The 14,190-nt window shown below is 45.5% G+C and overlaps 1 protein-coding gene and 1 long non-coding RNA gene across 3 annotated transcripts in view; both read right to left on the bottom strand.

The window, feature by feature from the left end:
- The window catches only part of LOC141258758 (uncharacterized), a 286,567-nt gene that overhangs the window by 200,014 nt on the left and 72,363 nt on the right, over positions 1-14,190 (bottom strand). The window lies entirely within an intron of this gene.
- Positions 1-14,190, bottom strand: part of EFR3B (EFR3 homolog B) — a 277,327-nt gene that overhangs the window by 191,214 nt on the left and 71,923 nt on the right. For both annotated transcript variants that reach the window (XM_073673849.1, XM_073673850.1), the window contains exons 2-4: positions 11,861-11,934; positions 10,914-11,041; positions 7,244-7,394 (exon numbers count right to left, since the gene is read on the bottom strand). In XM_073673849.1, the coding sequence (XP_073529950.1) occupies positions 7,244-7,394; positions 10,914-11,041; positions 11,861-11,934 (353 nt within the window). The remainder of the gene's footprint in view (positions 1-7,243; positions 7,395-10,913; positions 11,042-11,860; positions 11,935-14,190) is intronic.

Below are 14,190 nucleotides of genomic sequence, written 5' to 3' on the forward strand. Positions count from 1 at the left end.
AGAAAGAGGAGGGGAATACACAGAGGGGGGGGGAGGAGCATAGAAACCAGGAGTTGGAATATACAGAGGAGGAGCATAGAAACAGGAGGGAATATACAGAGGAGGAGCATAGAAACAGGAGGGGAATATACAGAGGAGGAGCATAGAAAGAGGAGGGGAATATACAGAGGAGGAGCATAGAAACAGGAGGGGAATATACAGAGGAGGAGCATAGAAACAGAGGAGGGGAATATACAGAGGAGGAGCATAGAAAAGAGGAGGGGAATATACAGAGGAGGAGCATAGAAACAGGAGGGGAATATACAGAGGAGGAGCATAGAAACAGGGAGGGAATATACAGAGGAGGAGCATAGAAACAGGAGGGGATATACAGAGGAGGAGCATAGAAACAGGAGGGGAATATACAGAGGAGGAGCATAGAAACAGGAGGGGAATATACAGAGGAGGAGCATAGAAAGAGGAGGGGGAATATACAGAGGAGGAGCATAGAAACAGGAGGGGAATATACAGAGGAGGAGCATAGAAAGAGGAAGGGGAATATACAGAGGAGGAGCATAGAAAGAGGAGGGGATATACAGAGGAGGAGCATAGAAACAGGAGGGAAATATACAGAGGAGGAGCATAGAAACAGGAGGGGGATATACAGAGGAGGAGCATAGAAACAGGAGGGGAATATACAGAGGAGGAGCATAGAAACAAGAGGGAATATACAGAGAGGAGGAGCATAGAACAGGAGGGGAATATACAGAGGAGGAGCATAGAAACAGGAGGGGAATATACAGAGGAGGAGCATAGAACAGGAGGGGAATATACAGAGGAGGAGCATAGAAACTAGGAGGGGAATATACAGAGGAGAGCATAGAAACAAGAGGGAATATACAGAGGAGGAGCATAGAAACAGGAGGGGAATATACAGAGGAGAAGCATAGAAACAAGAGGGGAATATACAGAGGAGGAGCATAGAAAGAGGAGGGGAATATACCGAGGAGAAGCATAGAAACAGCCAGGGGAATATACAGAGGAGGAGCATAGAAAGAGGAGGGAATATACAGAGGAGGAGCATAGAAAGAGGAGGGGAATATACAGAGGAGGAGCATAGAAACAAGAGGGGAATATACAGAGGAGGAGCATAGAAAGAGGAGGGGAATACACAGAGGAGGAGCATAGAAAGAGGAGGGGAATATACAGAGGAGGAGCATAGAAACAAGAGGGGAATATACAGAGAGAGGAGCATAGAAAGAGGAGGGGAATATACAGAGGAGGAGCATAGAAACAGCAGGGGAATATACAGAGGAGGAGCATAGAAAAGAGGAGGGGAATATACAGAGGAGGAGCATAGAAAGAGAGGGGAATATACAGAGGAGGAGCATAGAAAGAGGAGGGGAATATACAGAGGAGGAGCATAGAAAGAGGAGGGAATATACAGAGGAGGAGCATAGAAAGAGGAGGGGAATATACAGAGGAGGAGCATAGAAAGAGGAGGGAATATACAGAGGAGGAGCATAGAAAGAGGAGGGGATATACAAGAGGAGCATAGAAACAGGAGGGGAATATACAGAGGAGGAGCATAGAAACAGGAGGGGAATATACAGAGTAGGAGCCATAGAAACAGGAGGGGAATATACAGAGGAGGAGCATAGAAACAAGAGGGAATATACAGAGGAGGAGCATAGAAAGAGGAGGGGAATATACAGAGGAGGAGCATAGAAAGAGGAGGGGAATATACAGAGGAGGAGCATAGAAAGAGGAGGGGAATATACAGAGGAGGAGCATAGAAACAGGAGGGGAATATACAGAGGAGGAGCATAGAAAGAGGAGGGGAATATACAGAGGAGGAGCATAGAAAGAGGAGGGGAATATACAGAGGAGGAGCATAGAAAGAGGAGGGGGATATACAGAGGAGGAGCATAGAAACAGGAGGGGAATATACAGAGGAGGAGCATAGAAACAGAGGGGAAATATACAGAGTAGGAGCATAGAAACAAGAGGGGAATATACAGAGGAGGAGCATAGAAAACAAAGGGGAATATACAGAGGAGAGAGCATAGAAAGAGAGGGGAATATACAGAGGAGGAGCATAGAAAGGGAGGGAATATACAGAGGAGGAGCATAGAAAGAGGAGGGGAATAATGAGGGGATATACAGAGGAGGAGCATAGAAACAGGAGGGGAATATACAGAGGAGGAGCATAGAAACAGGAGGGAAATATACAGAGGAGGAGCATAGAAACAGGAGGGGAATATACAGAGGAGGAGCATAGAAAGAGGAGGGGAATATACAGAGGAGGAGCATAGAAACAGGAGGGGAAATATACAGAGGAGGAGCATAGAAAAGGAGGGGAATATACAGAGGAGGAGCATAGAAAGAGGAAGGGAATATACAGAGGAGGAGCATAGAAAGAGGAGGGAATATACAGAGGAGGAGCATAGAAAGAGGAAGGGGAATATACAGAGGAGGAGCATAGAAAGAGGAGGGGAATATACAGAGGAGGAGCATAGAAACAGGAGGGAAATATACAGAGGAGGAGCATAGAAACAGGAGGGAAATATACAGAGGAGGAGCATAGAAACAGGAGGGGAATATACAGAGGAGGAGCATAGAAAGAGGAGGGGAATATACAGAGGAGGAGCATAGAAACAAGAGGGGGATATACAGAGGAGGAGCATAGAAACAGGAGGGAAATATACAGAGGAGGAGCATAGAAACAGGAGGGAAATATACAGAGGAGGAGCATAGAAACAGGAGGGGAATATACAGAGGAGGAGCATAGAAAGAGAGGGGGATATACAGAGGAGGAGCATAGAAACAAGAGGGGAATATACAGAGGAGGAGCATAGAAACAGGAGGGAATATACAGAGGAGGAGCATAGAAACAGGAGGGGAATATACAGAGGAGGAGTATAGAAAGAGGAGGGGAATATACAGAGGAAGGAGCATAGAAACAGGAGGGGAATATACAGAGGAGGAGCATAGAAACAGGAGGGGAATATACAGAGGAGGAGCATAGAAAGGGGAGGGGAATATACAGAGGAGAAGCATAGAAAGGGGAGGGGAATATACAGAGGAGGAGCATAGAAACAAGAGGGGAATATACAGAGGAGGAGCATAGAAACAGGAGGGGGAATATACAGAGGAGGAGCATAGAAACAGGAGGGGAATATACAGAGGAGGAGCATAGAAAGAGGAGGGGAATATACAGAGGAGGAGCATAGAAACAGGAGGGGAATATACAGAGGAGGAGCATAGAAACAGGAGGGGAATATACAGAGGAGGAGCATAGAAAGGGGAGGGGAATATACAGAGGAGGAGCATAGAAAGAGGAGGGGAATATACAGAGGAGAAGCATAGAAAGGGGAGGGGAATATACAGAGGAGGAGCATAGAAACAGGAGGGGAATATACAGAGGAGGAGCATAGAAAGAGGAGGGGAATATACAGAGGAGGAGCATAGAAACAGGAGGGGAATATACAGAGGAGGAGCATAGAAACAGGAGGGGAATATACAGAGGAGGAGCATAGAAACAAGAGGGGAATATACAGAGGAGGAGCATAGAAAGAGGAGGGGGATATACAGAGGAGGAGCATAGAAACAAGAGGGGAAGATACAGAGGAGGAGCATAGAAACAAGAGGGGAATATACAGAGGAGAAGCATAGAAACAAGAGGGGAATATACAGAGGAGGAGCATAGAAGAGGAGGGGGATATACAGAGGAGGAGCATAGAAAGAGGAGGGGAATATACAGAGGAGGAGCATAGAAACAAGAGGGGAATATACAGAGGAGGAGCATAGAAACAAGAGGGGGATATACAGAGGAGGAGCATAGAAACAGGAGGGGAATATACAGAGGAGGAGCATAGAAAGAGGAGGGGAATACACAGAGGAGGAGCATAGAAACAGGAGTGGAATATACAGAGGAGGAGCATAGAAACAGGAGTGGAATATACAGAGGAGGAGCATAGAAAGAGGAGGGGAATATACAGAGGAGGAGCATAGAAAGAGGAGGGGAATATACAGAGGAGGAGCATAGAAACAGGAGGGGAATATACAGAGGAGGAGCATAGAAAGAGGAGGGGAATATACAGAGGAGGAGCATAGAAAGAGGAGGGGAATATACAGAGGAGGAGCATAGAAACAGGAGGGGAATATACAGAGGAGGAGCATAGAAAGAGGAAGGGAATATACAGAGGAGGAGCATAGAAAGAGGAGGGGGATATACAGAGGAGGAGCATAGAAAGAGGAGGGGGATATACAGAGGAGGAGCATAGAAACAGGAGGGGAATATACAGAGGAGGAGCATAGAAACAGGAGGGGGATATACAGAGGAGGAGCATAGAAACAGGAGGGAAATATACAGAGGAGGAGCATAGAAACAGGAGGGGAATATACAGAGGAGGAGCATAGAAAGAGGAGGGGAATATACAGAGGAGGAGCATAGAAACAGGAGGGGAATATACAGAGGAGGAGCATAGAAAGAGGAAGGGAATATACAGAGGAGGAGCATAGAAAGAGGAGGGGGATATACAGAGGAGGAGCATAGAAAGAGGAGGGGGATATACAGAGGAGGAGCATAGAAACAGGAGGGGAATATACAGAGGAGGAGCATAGAAACAGGAGGGGGATATACAGAGGAGGAGCATAGAAACAGGAGGGGAATATACAGAGGAGGAGCATAGAAACAGGAGGGGAATATACAGAGGAGGAGCATAGAAAGAGGAAGGGAATATACAGAGGAGGAGCATAGAAACAGGAGGGGAATATACAGAGGAGGAGCATAGAAAGAGGAGGGGGATATACAGAGGAGGAGCATAGAAAGAGGAGGGGAATATACAGAGAAGGAGCATAGAAAGAGGAGGGGAATATACAGAGGAGGAGCATAGAAACAGGAGGGGGATATACAGAGGAGGAGCATAGAAACAGGAGGGGAATATACAGAGGAGGAGCATAGAAACAGGAGGGGGATATACAGAGGAGGAGCATAGAAACAGGAGGGGAATATACAGAGGAGGAGCATAGAAACAGGAGGGGAATATACAGAGGAGGAGCATAGAAAGAGGAGGGGAATATACAGAGGAGGAGCATAGAAACAAGAGGGGAATATACAGAGGAGGAGCATAGAAACAGGAGGGGAATATACAGAGGAGGAGCATAGAAACAGGAGGGGAATATACAGAGGAGGAGCATAGAAACAGGAGGGGAATATACAGAGGAGGAGCATAGAAAGAGGAGGGGAATATACAGAGGAGGAGCATAAAAACAAGAGGGGGATATACAGAGGAGGAGCATAGAAACAGGAGGGAAATATACAGAGGAGGAGCATAGAAACAGGAGGGAAATATACAGAGGAGGAGCATAGAAACAGGAGGGGAATATACAGAGGAGGAGCATAGAAAGAGGAGGGGAATATACAGAGGAGGAGCATAGAAACAAGAGGGGAATATACAGAGGAGGAGCATAGAAACAGGAGGGGAATATACAAAGGAGGAGCATAGAAACAGGAGGGGAATATACAGAGGAGGAGCATAGAAACAGGAGGGGAATATACAGAGGAGGAGCATAGAAAGAGGAGGGGAATATACAGAGGAGGAGCATAGAAACAGGAGGGGAATATACAGAGGAGGAGCATAGAAAGGGGAGGGGAATATACAGAGGAGAAGCATAGAAAGGGGAGGGGAATATACAGAGGAGGAGCATAGAAACAGGAGGGGAATATACAGAGGAGGAGCATAGAAACAGGAGGGGAATATACAGAGGAGGAGCATAGAAACAGGAGGGGAATATACAGAGGAGGAGCATAGAAACAGGAGGGGAATATACAGAGGAGGAGCATAGAAAGAGGAGGGGAATATACAGAGGAGGAGCATAGAAACAGGAGGGGAATATACAGAGGAGGAGCATAGAAAGGGGAGGGGAATATACAGAGGAGAAGCATAGAAAGGGGAGGGGAATATACAGAAGAGGAGCATAGAAACAGGAGGGGAATATACAGAGGAGGAGCATAGAAAGAGGAGGGGAATATACAGAGGAGGAGCATAGAAACAGGAGGGGAATATACAGAGGAGGAGCATAGAAACAGGAGGGGAATATACAGAGGAGGAGCATAGAAAGAGGAGGGGAATATACAGAGGAGGAGCATAGAAACAGGAGGGGAATATACAGAGGAGGAGCATAGAAACAAGAGGGGAATATACAGAGGAGGAGCATAGAAAGAGGAGGGGGATATACAGAGGAGGAGCATAGAAACAAGAGGGGAAGATACAGAGGAGGAGCATAGAAACAAGAGCGGAATATACAGAGGAGAAGCATAGAAACAAGAGGGGAATATACAGAGGAGGAGCATAGAAGAGGAGGGGGATATACAGAGGAGGAGCATAGAAAGAGGAGGGGAATATACAGAGGAGGAGCATAGAAACAAGAGGGGAATATACAGAGGAGGAGCATAGAAACAAGAGGGGGATATACAGAGGAGGAGCATAGAAACAGGAGGGGAATATACAGAGGAGGAGCATAGAAAGAGGAGGGGAATACACAGAGGAGGAGCATAGAAACAGGAGTGGAATATACAGAGGAGGAGCATAGAAACAGGAGTGGAATATACAGAGGAGGAGCATAGAAACAGGAGGGGAATATACAGAGGAGGAGCATAGAAAGAGGAGGGGGATATACAGAGGAGGAGCATAGAAACAAGAGGGGAATATACAGAGGAGAAGCATAGAAAGAGGAGGGGAATATACAGAGGAGGAGCATAGAAACAAGAGGGGAATATACAGAGGAGAAGCATAGAAAGAGGAGGGGAATATACAGAGGAGGAGCATAGAAACAAGAGGGGAATATACAGAGGAGAAGCATAGAAAGAGGAGGGGAATATACAGAGGAGGAGCATAGAAACAAGAGGGGAATATACAGAGGAGAAGCATAGAAAGAGGAGGGGAATATACAGAGGAGGAGCATAGAAAGAGGAGGCCTTCATGTATCTTATCCCATCATGTGTGATACTGTTCGGTGCGCTCTGTATCTATATACCCTATATAGTGATCAGTGTATCTACCATTAGGTACGTCAGTATCTGGTATATTGGTGCATCTAAGCCCTGGACCTAATGTGACCACAGACTTTAATGTTGACAGGATACAATGACTGTGGGGACTGCAGGACCTTCACCTAAAATCAGATGTTGCGGAGGTCTAGCAGCCACTCTTCTTCCCCTGTGAGTGGTCACATATATAGCAGATGGCCACATACTCACAGAATTAGTCCCCAGGATCTGGAGATTTGGCTTCTCTGATTCGAGCAGTTTGGCTACCATCTTCAGAAAACTCTCCACAAACAGATTAATACTTTGGCAATGACAGGCCATCAAGAGCTGGTCAAGAGCCTCCATGGCGATGCAGACATAGCTAGGAGAGAAAAAGTGGAAGATGAGAAGAGGCAACACAGTGTTGATCCTGAGTTACATCCTGTATTATACTCCAGAGCTGCACTCACTATTCTGCTGGTGCAGTCACTGTGTACATACATTACATTACTGATCCTGAGTTATATCCTGTATTATACTCCAGAGCTGCACTCACTATTCTGCTGGTTCAGTCACTGTGTACATAAATTACATTACTGATCCTCTACTGATCCTGAGTTACATCCAGTATTATTCTCCAGAGCTGCACTCACTATTCTGCTGGTGCAGTCACTGTGTACATACATTACATTAATGATCCTCTACTGATCCTGAGTTACATCCTGTATTATACTCCAGAGCTGTACTCACTATTCAGCTGGTGCAGTCACTGTGTACATACATTACATTACTGATCCTGTACTGATCCTGAGTTACATCCTGTATTATACTCCAGAGCTGCACTCACTATTCTGCTGGTGCAGTCACTGTGTACATACATTACATTACTGATCCTGAGTTACATCCTGTATTATACTCCAGAGCTGTACTCACTATTCTGCTGGTGCAGTCACTGTGTACATACATTACATTACTGAACCTGAGTTACATCCTGTATTATACTCCAGAGCTGCACTCACTATTCTGCTGGTGAAGTCACTGTGTACATACATTACATTACTGATCCTGAGTTACATCCTGTATTATACTCCAGAGCTGCACTCACTATTCTGCTGGTGCAGTCACTGTGTACATACATTACATTACTGATCCTGTAAAGAAACTGTGAGGTCTTGTTTCCTAACAGCAGAACTCTACATGCAGCTCTTGATGTGACTAGAGTAGGAAGTGATGTAATTTAAGATCAGTACAAGATACGTTTATCCATCATTAAATATGGGAAATGGAGCAGTAGCTGAGGTTCTGCAGCAGCTGAGGCAAGTATTATGCAGTGCAAGATACAAGTTAATGCTAGCTGCAGTGCGCCCAATCAACATGCCCCCTCCATTATCTGTACTCAGAGAGTTATCACTGTGTTATCTGTGGTGTTACATAGGACTGCAGGTGACATCTACTACATTATCTGTACTCAGGGAGTTATCACTGTGTTATCTGTGGTGTTACATAGGACTGCAGGTGACATCTACTACATTATCTGTACTCAGGGAGTTATCACTGTGTTATCTGTGGTGTTACATAGGACTGCAGGTGACATCTAGTACATTATCTGTACTCAGAGAGATATCTATGTGTTATCTGTGGTGTTACATAGGACTGCAGGTGACATCTACTACATTATCTGTACACAGAGAGTTATCACTGTGTTATCTGTGGTGTTACATAGGACTGCAGGTGACATCTACTACATTATCTGTACTCAGAGAGTTATCACTGTGTTATCTGTGGTGTTACATAGGACTGCAGGTGACATCTACTACATTATCTGTACTCAGGGAGTTATCACTGTGTTATCTGTGGTGTTACATAGGACTGCAGGTGACATCTACTACATTATCTGTACTCAGGGAGTTATCACTGTGTTATCTGTGGTGTTACATAGGACTGCAGGTGACATCTAGTACATTATCTGTACTCAGAGAGATATCTATGTGTTATCTGTGGTGTTACATAGGACTGCAGGTGACATCTACTACATTATCTGTACACAGAGAGTTATCACTGTGTTATCTGTGGTGTTACATAGGACTGCAGGTGACATCTACTACATTATCTGTACTTAGCTTCATAGGGTTAAATGCCAATCTCCGCTCTGCTACATCCTGCACAATGACCATGTATATATATATATATACCGCAGTACAATATCCTCTATCCCGGTCCCTATTCCAGCTCCCCTGAACTTCCCGCCATTCCCCCCTCTCCGCACACCTGGCAGCGGCCCGTATGGCCGGCTATGACGTTCTGCAGCCCCCCACTCCAGGATATTTGCCAATGACCTACAAGATGAATCAGGGACGGTGTCGTGTGTGAACAAGTACCTGCACCAGCAACTCATCTTGGCGGACTGGTGGTAGATCTGGACGCGGGGCGCGGAGAGGACACCTCGAATGCCGCCGGCTTCTCTTCCCAGAAATGCAGAGAGGAGGGCAGGCTGGTGCGGATGAGCGGCTGAACAGATGTGTCCGCGGAGCAGGATCCCTGCACTAATCCACAATCTGAGGGCATTAGGACGACGCAGCTGATGGGAGGCCATTTATTAAGTAGGAAGCATTAAATCTAGGGATGTAGGACTGCCATGACACAGGATTCAGAAGGGGGGAGGAAATCAGAGATGCACGCCCCGAAATCTCAGCGACCTTCCTGGGGATTATCACACGGGCTACATAGGGGTATAATAATGAGTGTGAGATGAGGGGAAAGGATGGGAGGGGGTAAAGGGTTAACTGCTGGGGGGTGATGTTCATAAGGACTCCCCCTATACTGGATATGTTGGGCTTCCAGAAACTGGACATGCACCATAAGTAGGGCTGCCACCAGGTTTACTTGTTAGTTGGGTCTTCTCACAGAGAGAGAATCCTCCCATAGATAAGTGCAGTCAGGGGTCACTGTTAGTGTTTCTGCCTCCCATAGATAAGTGCAGTCAGGGGTCGCTGTTAGTGTTTCTGCCTCCCATAGATAAGTGCAGCCAGGGGTCACTGTTAGTGTTTCTGCCTCCCATAGATAACAGTTCAATCAGGGGTCACTGTTAGTGTTTCTGCCTCCCACAGAGAGCAGTGCAGTCAGGGGTCACTGTTAGTGTTTCTGCCTCCCACAGAGTGCAGTGCAGTCAGGGGTCACTGTTAGTGTTTCTGCCTCCCACAGAGAGCAGTGCAGTCAGGGGTCACTGTTAGTGTTTCTGCCTCCCACAGAGTGCAGTGCAGTCAGGGGTCACTGATTGTGCTGATATCTATGAGAGGTAGAACCACTATCAGGGGTCTCTGTTAATGTCTCTGCCTCCCATAGATAACAATGCAGTCAGGGGGTCACTGTTAGTGTTTCTGCCTCCCACAGAGGGCAGTGCTGCCAGGGGTCACTGTCCTATATAACACCGCAGATAACAGTGATAACTCTCTGAGTACAGATAATCTAGTACATGTTACATATATAATATCTGCTGTGGGAGTTTGACAATTGCCTTGTTAAACCATAGAGAGAATAACAGGCACATCTCTTCCTCCACAATGTAGTGGGACTAGAAGGCTTTTACCTGTGATTACACATTATTAGTACGCTATTTTCTGTGCGCGGACATTCTGCAGAATAATCCCTAGAGAAAGATCAAATCGAAATATCACATTACTGGAAGATAGAATCTACCTCTCACCCATCATTAACATTCCATTCTTTTGAAGTAAAAATCATGACTGATCTGTACCTCCTCCCCTATAACATCCACATGGGCTTCATCTATGGTACAAACACTCTTGGGTCATGTGGCCCCCACATGGTTTCGTATCATACACCTGCAGTCAATGTGTGGTTCTTAATTAACAGTGCATAATGTCAGGGGCGGTTGTCGTACCCATAGCGGTGCCTGGACACATCTCTACTCAGTCGTTCCGAGAGGTAGGCACCAATACGATCCAATTTCTCTGGGGCTGAAAGTGCATAGAAGGTCAACTTTTCCATGTTTGCTTTGACCAGACCATCCTGTAAAGGTCACAATATATACAATTAAATACTAATACAGTATAAACATTAGTACAATATAAAAGTCTTACATATCCCGATGGAGAAGGGTCGAATTTAATTTCATTTCATTGGGGATTTATTAAATCCTTGGTGCCTTATGTGATAAATTTATTCCAACAGATACAATTGACAGGCTCCTGGCACTACATAAGACCCCATGCATCTAGCATTTTGGTAGGGCAGGAAGGTGTGGACGCTGCCCAGCAGAATGGCCGTGTACTTCTGTGAATGATCCTGTGTGTATATCTTTGTATCATATATATAATGCAAATGTTATGTAATACCATATAATGCAGTATAACGAGCAGCAGACGTTTATAGCAGCTGCGACGGTCGTGACTATTAGATCCTCTTTCCCTATTAGATCGTTTAGCCATTTTCCCTTTCGTGCAGTGATTTCCCTGCGGCCTGGATCTCTGGAGCTCACTCAGCGGATTTGTGCTTCGCTCCTGGCATTGACCATGTGAAGGTTTTCTCCTCCGACCTTGCAATGTCACCAGTGACAAAAATCTCTCACAGATGTCTCAATCGCGTCCTCCACCCCAAGAGCAGCAGCCGGGAATAATCAGCAGGCAGAAAAATAAGTGGCTGCTTTCTTATTTCATACAACAGCGCCACTCATGTCTATAGGATGTGTCTGGTAATTGCAGCCCAGCTCCATTTTTTTGTGAATTTAGCTGCAATACCTGACACAAACCCACAAGACAAGAGTGGTGCTGTTTGCTACAATAAGAGGAAATCACCATAAAAATATACAAAATTACCCCGAACTCTCACCTCTGACTCCTCCGGGAAGATGTTGTCCACAAGTCTCTTGTAGCGAGGACGCAGCGCTCCACAGCAGCACAAGCCTGGAGAGCGAAGACAGCCATTAAAATGATGGAAATTAGGTGTATTATGCAGTAGAGTAAAAAACTGTAAGTGAACAGTCAGTGCTATGACTACAACCATGAATAGTGATAGAACTAGGACCACAAATACAATCATTAGTGGTGCTAGAACCAAGACTAAGACTACAACCATTACTACAGCTAGAACTATGACTATAACCATAACTACAGCCGAAACTACGGCTACGACTTCAACCACAACCATAACTGTGACCATGACTACAGCTAAAACCCGGGACTATGATTACAACCAGGACTAGAGATAGAACTAAGACTACGACTGCAACCAGGACTAGAGATAGAACTAAGACTACGACTGCAACCAGGACTAGAGATAGAACTAAGACTACAACTGCAACCAGGACTAGAGATAGAACTAAGACTACGACTGCAACCAGGACTAGAGATAGAACTAAGACTACGACTGCAACCAGGACTAGAGATAGAACTAAGACTACGACTGCAACCAGGACTAGAGATAGAACTAAGACTACGACTGCAACCAGGACTAGAGATAGAACTAAGACTACGACTGCAACCAGTACTAGAGATAGAACTAAGACTACGACTGCAACCAGGACTAGAGATAGAACTAAGACTACGACTGCAACCAGGACTAGAGATAGAACTAAGACTACGACTGCAACCAGGACTAGAGATAGAACTAAGACTACAACTGCAACCAGGACTAGAGATAGAACTAAGACTACGACTGCAACCAGGACTAGAGATAGAACTAAGACTACGACTGCAACAGGACTACAGCTAGAGCTAAGACTACGACTGCAACCAGGACTAGAGATAGAACTAAGACTACGACTGCAACCAGGACTAGAGATAGAACTAAGACTACAACTGCAACCAGGACTAGAGATAGAACTAAGACTACGACTGCAACAGGACTACAGCTAGAACTAAGACTACGACTGCAACCAGGACTAGAGATAGAACTAAGACTACGACTGCAACCAGGACTAGAGATAGAACTAAGACTACGACTGCAACCAGGACTAGAGATAGAACTAAGACTACGACTGCAACCAGGACTAGAGATAGAACTAAGACTACAACTGCAACCAGGACTAGAGATAGAACTAAGACTACGACTGCAACCAGGACTAGAGATAGAACTAAGACTACAGCTAGAACTAAGACTACGACTGCAACCAGGACTAGAGATAGAACTAAGACTACGACTGCAACCAGGACTAGAGATAGAACTACGACTGCAACCAGGACTAGAGATAGAACTAAGACTACAACTGCAACCAGGACTAGAGATAGAACTAAGACTACAACTGCAACCAGGACTAGAGATAGAACTAAGACTACGACTGCAACCAGGACTAGAGATAGAACTAAGACTACGACTGCAACCAGGACTAGAGATAGAACTAAGACTACAGCTAGAACTAAGACTACGACTGCAACCAGGACTAGAGATAGAACTAAGACTACGACTGCAACCAGGACTAGAGATAGAACTACGACTGCAACCAGGACTAGAGATAGAACTAAGACTACAACTGCAACCAGGACTAGAGATAGAACTAAGACTACAACTGCAACCAGGACTAGAGATAGAACTAAGACTACGACTGCAACCAGGACTAGAGATAGAACTAAGACTACGACTGCAACCAGGACTAGAGATAGAACTAAGACTACGACTGCAACCAGGACTAGAGATAGAACTACGACTGCAACCAGGACTAGAGATAGAACTAAGACTACAACTGCAACCAGGACTAGAGATAGAACTAAGACTACAACTGCAACCAGGACTAGAGATAGAACTAAGACTACGACTGCAACCAGGACTAGAGATAGAACTAAGACTACGACTGCAACCAGGACTAGAGATAGAACTAAGACTACAGCTAGAACTAAGACTACGACTGCAACCAGGACTAGAGATAGAACTAAGACTACGACTGCAACCAGGACTAGAGATAGAACTACGACTGCAACCAGGACTAGAGATAGAACTAAGACTACAACTGCAACCAGGACTAGAGATAGAACTAAGACTACAACTGCAACCAGGACTAGAGATAGAACTAAGACTACGACTGCAACCAGGACTAGAGATAGAACTAAGACTACGACTGCAACCAGGACTAGAGATAGAACTAAGACTACGACTGCAACCAGGACTAGAGATAGAACTAAGACTACGACTGCAACCAGAACTAGAGCTAGAACTGAGACTACAGC

Source organism: Phyllobates terribilis, unplaced genomic scaffold (genome assembly GCF_046119375.1).
Source record: "Phyllobates terribilis strain yellow unplaced genomic scaffold, ASM4611937v1 Scaffold_3__8_contigs__length_932513732, whole genome shotgun sequence".
NCBI classification, from domain to species: Eukaryota; Metazoa; Chordata; class Amphibia; order Anura; family Dendrobatidae; genus Phyllobates; species Phyllobates terribilis.